The sequence below is a fragment of the Chinchilla lanigera genome, unplaced genomic scaffold, assembly GCF_000276665.1.
Source record: "Chinchilla lanigera isolate Chin_1 unplaced genomic scaffold, ChiLan1.0 scaffold00005, whole genome shotgun sequence".
Classification (NCBI taxonomy): Eukaryota; Metazoa; Chordata; class Mammalia; order Rodentia; family Chinchillidae; genus Chinchilla; species Chinchilla lanigera.
Window position 1 is genome coordinate 20,762,713 of NW_004955406.1, and position 14,726 is coordinate 20,777,438.

General features: G+C 42.6%; 1 protein-coding gene across 7 annotated transcripts in view; it reads left to right on the plus strand.

Moving 5' to 3' along the window:
• Cacna1e (calcium channel, voltage-dependent, R type, alpha 1E subunit) overlaps nt 1-14,726 on the plus strand; it is a 468,116-nt gene that overhangs the window by 406,149 nt on the left and 47,241 nt on the right. For all 7 annotated transcript variants that reach the window (XM_005374993.2, XM_013521375.1, XM_013521398.1 and 4 more), the window contains 6 exons: nt 6,376-6,387; nt 8,311-8,407; nt 11,194-11,354; nt 11,845-11,982; nt 12,807-13,008; nt 14,102-14,266. In XM_005374993.2, the coding sequence (XP_005375050.1) occupies nt 6,376-6,387; nt 8,311-8,407; nt 11,194-11,354; nt 11,845-11,982; nt 12,807-13,008; nt 14,102-14,266 (775 nt within the window). The remainder of the gene's footprint in view (nt 1-6,375; nt 6,388-8,310; nt 8,408-11,193; nt 11,355-11,844; nt 11,983-12,806; nt 13,009-14,101; nt 14,267-14,726) is intronic.

The window sequence follows — 14,726 nt, forward strand, 5'->3', positions numbered from 1 at the left end:
AGCCACACTTGGCCTTTCATTATTCAATTCTTAGCCAAAAATGAAAACATGAGTCAATCTGCTTCTTGATGCCAGAAAGAACCAGAGTTCCCACATTAGCTTTTATTACATTCTTTTCATTGAAGCGTGTTTCTTTCCTGACACTTGACACTCTGCCCTCATTGCTAAGGTGCATGAGATCTCTGTTGGATTTAGAACGAGCCATAGCAGCAGAGCTACTTCTGAATTTGTTCAGTGAAACAGGCACAAATAGTGTGAGATTTGGGAGGGCCCTGTGGTATAGGATATGTTCCTCTGGTCTGGTTTTATGTTTCTGAGGATATGAGTGCACACGCAAAAGAAAGGAGGGACTCTTGGGAACCTAAATGGTGGAACATGTTCACGCTCAGAAGAGCATAGGTACAATGGAACAGTTGTTTTACCTAAATCCGGCTGTCTTCCCCAGCCACTTCTTCACTGCTGCCCCTATCTAAGGTCATCCCTTCAAGCCCCAAGCTTTGGTTATGGTGCTTCTTCTTTAGTCTCCACTCTCTGAGAACTGAAAGGAGAGTCTCCTAGAGCAAGCTGTAATGACACATTTATCTTGTAGGGAGGAAAAGTGGACAAACTCCTACTTCATGAAAAGAAGATCTTGGGGCTGGGGATATAGCTCAGTGGCATAAGCGCCTGCCTAGCAAGCTCAAGGTCCTGAGTTCGATTCCCAGTACCAAAAAGAAAAGAAAAGAAAAGAAAAGAAAAGAAAAGAAAAGAAAAGAAGATCTATTTACCACTGATTCAGATAGACCACCCAGTTCCCCTACTCTGGAAGAGAATGAAGGACTAAGACTGAATTTAGCTGTCAGGTAGCCCGTTCACTGTGGATTTAGGATGCTGGATGAAAAGGAATTGAAAAATTCCAGCAGTGAGCAGATAGGAAGATGTTGAGGATCACCTCAACATTCCAGTGTTGAGTCACCTTGAGTGACTTCATCTGACTTTGTATCCAGGCAGGGACTCTTGGAGTACCCATTGCTGCGTTATAGCCCAGCTGCCTTGAAAATGGGATTTGGGAGGTACAGAAATGGAATCTATATGGAGGGAGTGTCTGAAAGGAGCATCTTATCTGTCTGCTCTTGCCTTTAAGTCCCAGCATGCATGGTTTGGCAAACACCGGAAAATGTGTTATCTATTGCATGTGACATTGGTGCTACTGAGGAGCCTCCTGGAGAACATGCATTTGCAGAACTTTGTCTTATGGTATTCACACCTAAATATCTTTCTCTACCCACAGCACATTTGGGAGATGACTGTTTATAAATAGGATCTTGGCCTGTGGCCACAAAACTATGCAAGATGAAATGGTTCAATTGGGAAATAGCTCCTTCCACATGGTAACCAGCAACTCGTCTAATCAGACCCAGATACAAAAAGCACTCTATAGGAGGCAAGGCTTCGTGCCATGAGAAGAGCCTAGTCTTGCAGGACTGATGGAAACCCATCACTCTAAAAGTAGGTTTTAGAGTCCTCTGGGACAGAAGACTTCATGATGGGTCTTTGGAAGTATCAGCCTAGGTCATGTGACCTGCCAGCCATCTGCTTAATCCAAACTCACAGGGCCACAGCCTAGAATTACAAATTACTCTCCAGCTGGGAGGCTGTATTGGCTGTACTTCAGGCAAGGCCTTCCTCGAAAGATCAACACATGATTTTTGGGTATGTTTAGAATATGAAGACTAAGAAGAAATACAAATCAGGCCACTGTTCACTGAATAACAAAACTGCTAGAAGACAGATGCTTTGCTGCCTTCTGCTGCTGCCTAGTGCTTAGACAGAAAATGGAGTACAGTTGGAGTACAGTGGTATGCAGTGCAAAGGTGAAAGTTTGCAAAAGTGTGTCATCTATGACAAGCTTGTAGAGGTTCATGCGCAAGAAGGAAAGGATTAGGCATCAAACACTTAGCTAGTTCTATGGGCACAGAACAAAGATGGTAGAGTAACAGTGGATTGAAGGCATATGGGTAAACCCAAGAGATACTGAGGCATGGACAGAAGGAAAAGTAATTCCCAGATGGGAGCAGCTGAGCAGCTACATGGTCAAAATGCTAAGCTGAGGTTTTCACATAAGCAGATAATCATAGTCTTACCCACAGGTCTTAGAGAGGCAAGCATTGTCAGTACAAAAGGGGAAACTTCCTTCTCATTTCCTTGCATACCTTATTTCATTTATTATATGACAGTCTACTCCATAGTTTGGGAATGAACTGCCAGAGCCTTGACTAGTTTGACTCATTGGATGAGTAAGGAGCCAAATCAGTTCTTGGGCAGCCTTGGTGTGCTGATTTCAAGTTCAGCATTTTCTCCAGTATATCAGAGTCCTCTTTGCCATGATGTTTAGATTAGTTCCAGGCCATTAATCCTGTTAAACTCAGAGCAATGGCTTGTTCTGGATCTCTCCTCAGCCTACAGATCCTTTTCTCAATACTTGGACATACACAAGACCTATAGGGCAGATGATGAAGGGCGCCCCTGGGCTTCTCCATCTTGATGTTTCACCTGTCACCTTTTCTTCCCATGAATGGACCCAGACCGACTATAGGGAGTAAAATTAATTGCCTTAATATTTGAATTCAGAAATTCCTTGTTTCTTTCACTATTCATTCCTTTAGTTAAAATCTTTCAGTGGTTCCCCTTTGAGAGGTATTGTAACATGACACATAAGAGCTTAGGATTCAGCATTGGCACCTTTGGGTCTAAATCCTCACAATATTAATTATTAGCTACCTTAACACACTGAACTTCTGCTTCTTCATCAGCAAGTGCAAATTAAAAATAAATGTAGGGGCTGGGGATTTAGCTCAGCGGCAAAAGCGCCTGCCTGGCAAGCGCAAGGTCGTGAGTTCGGTTCCCGGTACCGGAGAAAAACCAAAAAAAAAAAAAAAAGTATTTTGGTCCTGCAAGATTAAATAAGGTAAAATATATTTAGTGTTCAATATAGTATCAAGCACTTAAGTTATATAATAAGTGGTGGCAATTATTGCCTACCATGTAATTATCCAGACCCTTTAGGAAAGCACTCAAAGTCACTCCCAGCATGTCCTCTCTTTCTATCTCACCCTCCTGCAAGCCTAGCCATTCCACAAGGCAAGAGATTCCTTCAGACCACTACCCTGTTGCCTCCTGGGCTCTTGAGGAAGGCAAAGGACCATGACACTAAAATAGTAATGAGCTTGGGCTACTGGATATGGCTCAGTGGTAAAGCATTTGCCTAGTGAGCAGCATGCCCTGAATTCAATCCCAACCACTGCAAAAAAAAAAAAAAAAAGGAAGAAAAGAATGAAGCACTCTTCAGAACTTGATGTGTCTTCTCTGCTGCTATGGAAGGAGAGCGAGTTCTTAGCAGAAATCAACTTGAGTGTGTCCTCTCTGAAAAGGGGACCCAATAGCTAGAGAACAAGATGACAGTGAATGATGAGTGATTACACATGACACATCTGGAGGACAACTTGACAACTGAGCTGGGAAATTTTCATCTTGTACTGATGAGACACAAGAGAAACAGCATTATTTTTTCCTGGAGAACAGCCAGTCTACTTAGAGATAAGTGTGAAACAAATGGTCAAATAGGTGTCCCACTGAGTCCCAGTTAAAGTGGGACTGGTGTCGTAGCATGTGGAATTTTTATATTACAGTCAACTTTTAAATCTGTTGAAATTCTAACTAGCTAGGATGTGTAAAAAATCTGATCACATCTATAGTAGCAAAGACTAACAGTATTACCAGAAGACTTATTTAGATGATTTTTTAAAAGCACATAAATTATTTTCAAAAGAATGTGCCTCAACTGAGACATTGTCCTCCTAGTTTGGCAAAACATCTCCCTGGAAATCTTACTGGCTTTCATAATGGATTCGGGGGAGGTACTTTGGCCTACCCCCTGTCTAAATTATGGCATATTTCAATTAGTCAGGGCTAAATTGTTGAGGCTTTTTCTGACTCTGTGACTATGTTATCCAGTATTCTTTTTATTTCACATGGTAATTTTCAAATCAGTGTTGACCCTATATGAACGAAACATAGGATGCAAACACTTTTCTGCATTTCTTCAAAGTCATAGCTTTTTATTTCAATGCTAAGCCTTGTGCATGCTACAAAAGCATAGTTTTTCAGTGTCTCCTCTGCAGTAGAAGACTTGTTTGAAAGGTGTGAAAGCAATGACAACTCCTTATTTCCCTTTCAGCCTGCATGGGATTATTTTCTCTTCTGAGATCTGAAGGAGTCTAATTTCTAAGGAACCTTAATTTCTAAAATAAGGAATATGTGTACAGTAGTTTTAAATCCCCTGTGTTCCATACCATGGTATTTTACTGTGATCCTCAAGAAAAATTAATTGTGGAGAGCAAATTCTGTCTTTTATCCAGACGTGTCAGAAGAACAAGACATATTAGGCCATCCTGTGTGTAGTTGTTTCTTGTGTGACTTCTAAGAACCCTTTCAGTTGCCCCTAGATATAAATGTCTCTTAGATAAAGAGCAGGGCTAAGCAGAAAGCAAAGCCTGGAGTGTAAAACCCTAAACCACCTGCCTATATATTGATCCCCCAGCCTGTTCTCATATCTTAGAAGCATGGGGGACTCCTTTAGTTTTTCCTCAAACTAAGTGTAGCCTTGGGGAAAGGAGAGTGATTTATGTTGTAATTTTGGTATATTTTTGATCAAATGATTCAATCTCTCCTGTGGCAGTTTGCAGTTATACTTTTTTATGTGTTCATCTCCTTGAGGTCTGTCTTCCCTACTAGACTAGGCAAGTTCCAAGAGATTAGCCACCTCTTTTGTTCCAGTACCTGGAACAGTGCCTGATGTAAGGTAAGGACTCCACAGATGCTTGTTATATGAAAGATAAAGGTATCATTAACTCACCAACTAATGCCTAGTCTCATATATGAAAAGATTCTGTTACAATTCAAGGAAAGATATTTCTGTCCTCTGAACACTGGAAAATTACCACATTAAGAATTTAAGGGTCTAAGGCCTTGGGTTTAGTTCCCACATACACTTTCATTTGGCATTCACAGCAAAAATGAACATAATACTGAAAATTGGATTTGTTTACTGAGTAAAATTGGCACTAAAAGTTTTTGCTTGTGACATGTGGTAGTTAGGTAATATAACATAGTTTTTTGGTACATGGAAAAATGATTAGGGAGGGAAAAGTCACCTTCACAGTTACTGGCAATTAAGAACCAAAGGCTGAATTCTGGATACTTCTTCATAGCAGTGGGCCAAGATGGTAAATCATGGGATATGTGTGCACTTGTGGATCTTGGCTTTCTCACGGAGTGATCTTATATGTGCCACTTTTACCTGGTGCCTCAGTTTCTTCTGCAAGTAAGTAGGTTTCAGAGATCTTTTGTAGCTCTAAAATTTAGTGAGTTGTTTGACAGAGGCTTAAACCAAAAGCTGTTGGGGCACAGGCTTTGAGTTAAGAGTAACAGCTCCAAGCATCATCCATACTTGCATTCAGGTCCCAGCTCTCCCAGCTGACACTGGGCATCTTAACTGCTCTGTCACCTGTGAAACAAGGGCAAAGCCTCTGTCCTCAGGTTACTAGGCACTTTAAAGAAAGATTTGCGCTAACGTGTGTAGCACAGAATAGACAATAATTACTCAAAAAGTTAAAATTAAATTATTTCTGTCTCAAAGACATTTATGCTTTGACTCACTATGACTCAGCACTAGAGAGCAGTGATTATTTTTCTTCATCTTCACAGTAAATAACTCACAACAGACACTTGGTTATTTAATTTATCAAAGGGCAGCTTTTTCTATAACCTTGATAAATAAATTGCTTCCCCTTTATTTCCAAGTGGTTTAGTGATATTGGTCATCAGCTTTGGAGAGACACCAGAGGAGTCCTGTCAGAGTGGTCACTTGTTCTCCTCCAGATGAAACCCTGCTTAAGTCCTGCTCTCCTCCAAGGACTTGAAACACTTTTCCTGAGCAGAGGAATTATGCAGAGGTGTAATTCCTCCATCCTGGTTTCTTATACATCCACCAGAAACTGTTTTTGTCTGAAAACAGTTCAGAAATTGAAAAGTCTGCAATTAAAAAATTTCAACTAAGCTAGCTTCCAATGGGCAAAGTAAAAGACTTGGTGTGCCACTGATCTAAAGGAAGTTTCACTAGTACAAAGGACCTTGTCCGTGTGGTTAGGGGTGGGGGGCTTGTGGAACAGGTGGTGCTTGGTCCTTCCTTTCACAAACGCTGTGGGCTCCACGAGTGCCAAGGCTGTAGGCAGGTCCTGTCATTGCAATGGTCTCTGTCCTTGGAATTTTCTGACTGTTACTCTTGTCTCTACCCTTTACCCCTTTATTACTGCTTTCTGATTGGATCCTTCGTAGGAACGCTTTGGGGTAAATATGTTTGATTTTTGTTTTGTTACTCTTTAAGTAAAAGATGGGGGGAGTGGGTTGGAGGAGGGAGAAACTATGACTGGGAGGGGAGGAGCCTGACTCACTGAGAAAGGTGTGGTGAGTTTCCATTGGTATCCAAAAGATTAAAAATTAGAAGCTACCAAGCCATCTTGAGAAATAATTATTCTTATTAGTTTGGGTAGTATTTGACTTATATGGAGCCTCTTCTGGATATGTAATAGTTCACAAAATATTCCAAAGACTCTGGATGTAAAAGTCTGCATCAATTTGATATTTTTGGACTATTTATATTCAGATCTACAGATAAATAAAAAGTACTGGTAGGTTATGGCCTATGACCATTAAAATAGTTGTAAAATAACATTCTGGGCAAAGTCAGCATGCCCGAGGTTGGATTAAATGTCTTCCTACCTTACCTTATATGAAAGAACAGAGAGAATGCTGTCTTCCTAATCTGAGGGTGAGTATCCCAGGGTAAAACTGAGGCAGAATCCCTTGTAGTTTCCTCATGATATTCTAGATCACCTTTCCTCAAATTGTTGGTATAGTAATAATCTGGTCTAACTTGAGAAAGAAACCAGAGCCCAACCTCACTGTTTAGTCTTGTTTTCCACCACCTGTGTGTTTTTAAATTTGCAATCATTTGAATTGAATGTAAAGATCTCAGGGGATGTGCAGGGAGGAAAGAGAAATGCAATTTGATTTATTCATTTCATTCCTGGAAATAAAAGGACAATGTATTTTCTCTGTTAGGAACAAACATTTCTAAGAGGCTAAATAAGGACAGTCATTAGCTGTAGGGTAGAATAAAGGTGGGAAGGGCCTCACTGCTCCACTTGCGTTGCCCTGTGAAGCTTATGCAAGGTGCAGGGTATCTGAAATGGAAGGAATCATGGGAAGAGCCAGCCGCCCAGAGATACTGAGGTGTGAGCCAAGGTCCTGGAAAGAACCAGGACCATGTTGGGGTGGCTTACTCAGCAAGGATGTCGTTTCCCACCAGCCCTCAGCGCCTTGCTCAGTCCACCCTGATGAACTATTCAGAGAGAACACACCTAGGCTAAGTCAAATGCCCTCATAATGTTAGCCATGGATTCCTGTTCAAGTCGAATGATTATCATATGAGAACCTGCTACTGGGAAAGCACTGGACTAGGTACAGTAGGGGTCCAAACTGGTTGTGTTCCCTCGCCGACATACCTTCCACTTTATTTGCCAGTGTGGTGATGAACAACATTAGGCTGGCAGCTAGGGAGAAGAATTATTAGCATATAAATGCATGCCTGTGCGTATGTGTGTGTGCAAGTATGCTTATGTGCTTCTCAGTGTCTGTACATAGATGCTCCAGAACTTATGATGGGGTTATGTCCCAGCAAATCCACCAAAAATTGAAAATATGTAAGTTGAAAACCCATTTAGTACAGCTCCCTACAAAATATAGCTTGGCAATGCAGCAGAGTATTATTTACCCTCACGATCTCATGGCTAACTGAAACAGCAGTTACCCAGCGTTGGGAGAGAGTGGTGTACTGCGTAGCTTCAGCCCTGGAAAAGATCAAAATTTGAAGTACAGTTTCTAATAGATGCATAGCACTTTCACACCATCGAGTAGAAAAATTGTAAGTTGAACCATACTGAGTCGGCGACCATCAGTGTACATGGGTATGCATGCATTGGCATATGTGCGTATCGATGTATGTGCATGCTCTCTGGGGAGTGATTGGAGAATGTTCCCGTAGCTTTTTTTTTTTGTAGAGTGTCCCTGAAGGAGTTTATACTGGCCCAATTTCTGGGTTCTTATCCGCATTTCTATCCTTTTACCTGTTGTTAGTAATGCAGAAGTATGACTGTTGCTTTTATTTCTTCTCCTGTTTAAAATGATTCCCTGGTGGTTTTTCCCCGGCAGAACCAACAAGGGGCGCGACATCAAGACCATCAAGTCTCTACGGGTACTCCGAGTTCTGAGGCCCCTGAAAACAATCAAGCGCTTGCCCAAGCTTAAGGTAATGTTTTCAGAGTTTTCTGTCTTGACATCCCCTTCTTCTCTCTTCTAGCCATGGTTAAAGAGAATTCTCCAATTCACTCTGGGAATATTTATTTTTCTCATACAGGCAGTAAGATTCTTTTCATCTCCCTGAGCTAAGGTCTTAGTTTTGAAGGAAAATATCCCATATCCAAAAAAAAAAAAATCAGTATGAGGGCTTTTGCCTCATGAGTCCAGACCCTGGTGACATCTTGTACTCTCTAGTGCCATGTAATCCAGGAAGAAGCCTGTATGTTTTTGTCCTTATGTCATTAAAGTGAACCCAGAACACTAAAGCAGAAGCCATGAGAGCCCTCTGAATGTCTTGTCTAGGATAAGCTAAGTAACTTGGAATTTTTAAATTTATGAATCTAGAGGAGGAAGGGATCTTCTAGCTCTAACCTCTCATATTTAGGGGTGGCAGAGATAGGTCAGTAACTTTACTGAGGACACATAGTCCAGTTTTGGCACAAGTAGCAGATAAATGGGTAAGTGACTTACCCCAAATTAAATTCTTCCCATTGGCAGAACCTAATTCTTCCTTGTCCAGTACCTTCCTTGCTCCTGCTCCCTGGGTGCCAACTTTTCAAGATCTTCCTCCTTCTCAGGTTATGCTTTCCCATTTCTGTTTGCTAGTGTGTTGGACTCACCTCCGTCCTGCCTTCTCCCCCACTGACATGTTGGTGTTAATGGAAGCTACAGCTCCACAGGAGAGAACTTCTCTCTGAATTTCTGTGACTTCTCATATCCCAGTTCCTGGCCTTGTAGTCCTGCTGCTGCTGCCAGGGCCACATGGTCAGAAAAGCAAGCTGAAGCACAGGGCTGAGCCCATCCTTGGGAGCTGCATCAGGGTGCTTTCCCAGAAGCAGATTTAATTGCCTGCCTGCAGAGTCACAAAGAATAGTGCAGTGCCTCAAAGTGTGGGTTATAGGCCACCTGCATCAGGATCAGTTAGATGCTTTTTCAAATGCAGGTTCCTGGGCCACTCTGGTGCAATAAAACCAGACAGTCTGGGAGAGAGGCTTGGAACCTGCCTTCAAAACCCAGCCTTGGTTGGGGAATTCTTAAAAAGAGCCTTGTTAGTGCCAGCTCAGCTCTGGGATGTAGGAGCTTCAAGACCTGTGGCAAATTACTTATTCTTAGACTTTCAACTTGAAAACTTTCTAACACACATTTGTGATGTGGACATATGAGCTGGCTTGAGTGGTCCCTGCAGGAGAACTTGGCGATTCTACTGGCATGTATGGGCTTACTCTCTCCCATGCCTGCCACAGAGGACAGAAAGCTATGAGCTTGACACTTTCTGCATCTGGATTCTCATTTCCTATGGGGTTCTTGTAACCTCTGATGCTCCCTACCAACTTCATCCTAACCCAAACCTCTGCTGGTCTGCTTCCCTATCTGTTCTTGTTCTATAGGGAGGAGGCAAAACCAACTAGATTTATCAAAGGCAGAGGACAGAAGGAAAGTCACTTCTGAAAGGCCCAAACTGGCTAAGACATGGCTTCCTCTCAGCCCTGGTGCACTGTATGGACTCCCAGAAGGAAACACTTATACTTCTAAACAGGTGGCTTCCCTGCCTTCCCCACTGTAATGAGACCTCTCATCCGCCCAGCAACAGGCCTCACCTGTACCTCGCAGTACTCTCCCTTTGTGCCCCTTTCCTGGGGCCCAGCCATGGTTGTCAGCTGCAGTGCAGACATCTGTGGATCTCGGGAGCCTGCAGGCAGCTTGATGAGATTAGTTAACAGGCTGGAGGAGGCGACCTCAACCTTGGTTAATTCTGTTAAATTAGAGAGTGCTGGCTCCTCTCTCCACAGTGTAACCTGAGGGAGATGTGGGTGGCTCTGATGATTCCACACGGCTATGTGTCACTCACATTCCCTGCAGTGTTGAACTAATTAAACCAACGATGCTTCACCCAGTGCTGTGGAGAAGCAACTGCACAAATGTGGAGCCACCACAGGTCTAGACTCTCCCTCCAGTGAGCTAAACCTAAAAACCTAGAAAATAACCTAAAAATGGTCACACTTCTGTATAACCCCTTACAGTTTAGGGCTTAGAATGGAGGTCTCTGGAGACCCATCATCTTTTAACTGAAGTGTGAATGCCTGATTCCATTCTTTCTCATCCTCATCTAAGTCAGGGTGGGTCTCAGCCCTTCTCACATTGCCTCTGTTATTTTCACACTAGCTTTAAACTAAAGGACATTTACATGAAGGGTTGAATGTAATCAGGACAAGTGTATGGATATATGACAAAGTATCATTGAGATGAGCAAAGACTATAGTGTACTATCACTCCCTGATCCATTTAGGAAGGGTGAAGAACAAACACAATCAGCACAGAAGTAAACTTGTGAATGTCACCCAATAGGGCAGGGAGAAGTTGTTTAATGGTTAAAATGCACTAAGTGATCGCAAAGATCCCTTCCAGCATTAAACTTCTGTGCTTCATGCTGAGTACCCTACCGGGATCCCTCAAAGAACCCCCTCTGTGGCTTTATGTCATCACGTTTGGGTTTACATCATCACGTTTACTGCTTTGGGTTTCCTTTCAATCAGAGTGTGCGTCCTTCTGAGCAGGAGGTCCTTACTACCATGACCAGCTTGGAAGGCATTTTAGTCTCAAGAGTGTCACCCCTTCCTTAGTGGGGTGACATCTCCTGGGGAAGTTTCTCAGTGCTGCTGGTCCCACCTCAGCTCTGGGCAGGTGCAGACATTGTCACAGGTCTCACAACCCAAGGCCCTTTGCTGTTGTCCACAGGCTGTGTTCGACTGTGTGGTGACCTCCTTGAAGAATGTCTTCAACATACTCATTGTCTACAAGCTCTTCATGTTCATCTTTGCTGTCATCGCAGTTCAGCTCTTCAAGGGAAAGTTCTTTTATTGCACAGACAGTTCCAAGGACACGGAGAAGGAGTGCATGTAAGTGCCGCCTGCACCGAGTGCTCACTTTTTGCTCACCGTGTTCTAATGAGTCCTACTTCATCCTCCACAGGTTGACTCTGTCTCCTTTCCATCTCTATTCTACTTTCAGTAGAAACATAAAATAAGAACATCTTTTGTGTCAAATGTCATCAAAGATATTTGACCCTCAGTTTTTCATTTTAAATTCTCATAACGAGCTATTGAGATGGGTTTTATTTGTATATCCCAGATGTGAAAGCCGAGATTCAAAGTTTAAATTGCTCATGGTTACACAGTAACTAGTGAAAACGTTGGCATTTCATCCCACATCTATTGAACATCATTACTACTTTTATTCCACGGCTATACCTGCTTTTAATAAAATCCTTCTTCCTTGCATTTTGTATGGTGGTCATTGTTACCCTATATTCTTGAAACCTATGGAATTTTCTGGCTCTTCCATGAGGTGTAGTGAAGAGGCTCTTTTTCGTTTTCACTCTGATTTTAGAGGCAACTATGTAGACCATGAGAAAAACAAGATGGAGGTAAAGGGCCGGGAATGGAAGCGCCATGAATTCCACTATGACAACATCATCTGGGCGCTGCTGACCCTCTTCACAGTGTCCACAGGGGAAGGATGGCCTCAGTGAGTGCTGGGTTGTGGCTGGTACACTTATCTGTGAGCTGGGGTAGGACCACATGGGTGCCTTGAGAAGCTGATTCAAGAGGAAGCAAGCTAACCCATTGTTACTGTACTCAGGAGAGTAAGTAGTTATGAATGGGTGAGACATGCAGAGGAGAGGAAGAGTGAAAAACCTTCAGGTGAAGATGGAGAGGGGCAGACAAAGGGAACTATTTTACTGTTTTAGCCAATTTTTGAGGCATTAAGTGGAGCCATCTGACCCCTGTAGAACAAATACGTTTTCAGCAGCTCTTCATCTCTTAGGAGAATCCCCAGGGGCTATTTTAGACAGATTTACTCTCCAACTTGGCCCTGTGTCTAACAGCCTGAGGCTGGAGGGATAAGGATGAGCTAGTAGAACTCAGAGACACAATATACCCTTATGGAGAAGACAGCGAAATGCAAATTCCTAAGCTGCCCATAGTAAAGGCTAATTCTTAAGCAACTTAACAATGACTAAGGTAATACTTCATAGAGACAACATACTGTAGTTGGCAGAAAAATGCTGAATAGTGATCCAGGAGTCATTTGATATTGAATATGATGGCTTATACTATGCAGTGTTGTGGCTTTGTTGCTTAGGATTTGGATACAGATAGAAAGGGGGCTAGAAACAGCAGTGGACTAAGGTGTCCATGGGTCTTCACCAGTGTGGTTATGGACCACCCCCCGGGAAAAAATTAATGGAGGGCCTGTAAAGTCAAAGAAGTCTACCACAGAGCTGTAGTAGGTAGTCTGGCTCCTAATTGTGTCATCCACCATCTGTGCCCCTCATCATGCCCCTACAGGGTTCTACAGCATTCTGTAGACGTGACAGAGGAAGACCGAGGCCCAAGCCGCAGCAACCGCATGGAAATGTCCATCTTTTACGTGGTCTACTTTGTGGTTTTTCCTTTCTTCTTTGTCAATATCTTCGTGGCTCTCATCATCATCACCTTCCAGGAGCAAGGAGACAAGATGATGGAGGAGTGTAGCCTGGAGAAGAATGAGGTAACAACAGGTGGTCCCTGATGAGGGACTGTAGGAGCTTCAGGAAGGACCCTGGAGCCTGTGTTAGGGAAGAAGGCTATTTTTCTGAATGTATTGTGCAGTTATAGAGACAAGATGGAGATATTAGTACCGTTAAACATATGTTCTGAGCACTTTCTCTGTTCAAGGCCCAAGTGTGAGGCACAGAGAACTGGAAGGTAGAACATCAGGTTTTCAATGCAGGCTCTACCTTAAGTGTAATAATCTGGAAAGAATAGATGTGTGACTCAGAGATAACATTAAGACATTTGCTTTCCTGACTGTGGCCTTCAGGATACATACATTTTCTCTAAAGGTAGAGACTATGTCTGATGACTGCTTTTCCAAGAACAAGGATAGTTGTTGGCAGAAAAATTGGCAAATTGTAGGATTTTGTAGTTGGTTTTGTTGTTGTTCAATAATAGAACTAAACTAGAAACTGTTAGGGACTAAAGGACTATGTAGAGAGATACAGGTTGGGCATCTCTAATCCAAAAATCCAAAAAGGTCCCAAATTCAAAACTTTTTGAGCAACATGCCACTAAAAATGGAAAATTCCACAGCATGAAACTTTGTTTGATGCATAAAATTATTAACAATGTTATATAAAATTATTTTTAGTCTATCTGTTTTAGGCATACATGAAATATGAGTATTGTTTTAACATGAGTTGTATTCCAAGATATCTTATATACAAGCAAATATTAAAAAATTGGAAAACAATCTGAAATGCCAAATACTTCTAATTCTGTGCATTTTAGATAAAGGGTTCCCACCCAGCAGATCTGTTGTTCTGGCTAAAGACATCAGGGAAGGCTTCCTATCTGAGTTTCTCAGCTAAGGACTATGTGAAAAGGCTTTATTCATAACCACCAAGTCCTGACCCCATGTGACAGAAGACCTCCAGTTCTATGTACCAACTTAAAGTGACATCTTGACTATAGTTTTGTCCATTTCTATGTGTGTGTAGTTCTACCTTGTCCTATGCCACCCTCTCCTAACCTGTAATGGAGAACCCACCCTGTGCAAGGTGTAGGAGTCAGCGCCAGGACTAATAACTGTGACTTCTCTGCAGCGGGCTTGCATCGACTTTGCCATCAGTGCCAAACCGCTCACCCGCTACATGCCGCAGAATAGGCACACCTTCCAGTACCGTGTGTGGCACTTTGTGGTGTCTCCATCCTTTGAGTACACCATCATGGCCATGATTGCCTTGAACACTGTGGTGCTGATGATGAAGGTAAGAGGAGGGTGAGCCCCAGGAACTGCACCCTCCTGAGCAACTGTGTGTGCTCAGAGACATGAGGAAAACCTTCCAAAGTACCAGGCTGCTACCTTTCATTTGTTCATTGGACTCTGAGGTCTAATGAGCCAAATACAGTAAAGCATGTAGTAGCAGTCCAGGAGCTTCCAAGAGCAAAGATAAGAGTTAACCTGCAAAAAGGGCAGGAAATGTCCTTAGACAACTTGGGGTCTAAAGGAGTGTCAGAGCATTAAGAGAGTTTGATCTTACTTAATACTAAATAGTAAAGTACTCAGCTACAAAATGTTTCCGCTCTGCTCACCTCCATCTCAGGCAGACGGGTTGTATTGCTATTGAGTAGTCTAGATAAGTGGGGCATGGATCTGTGTTTTGCTTTGTTTTGCTACACGGGATGTGTAATTTTCCACTCTAGCATTCAGTACTCCTCTCTTCCTGT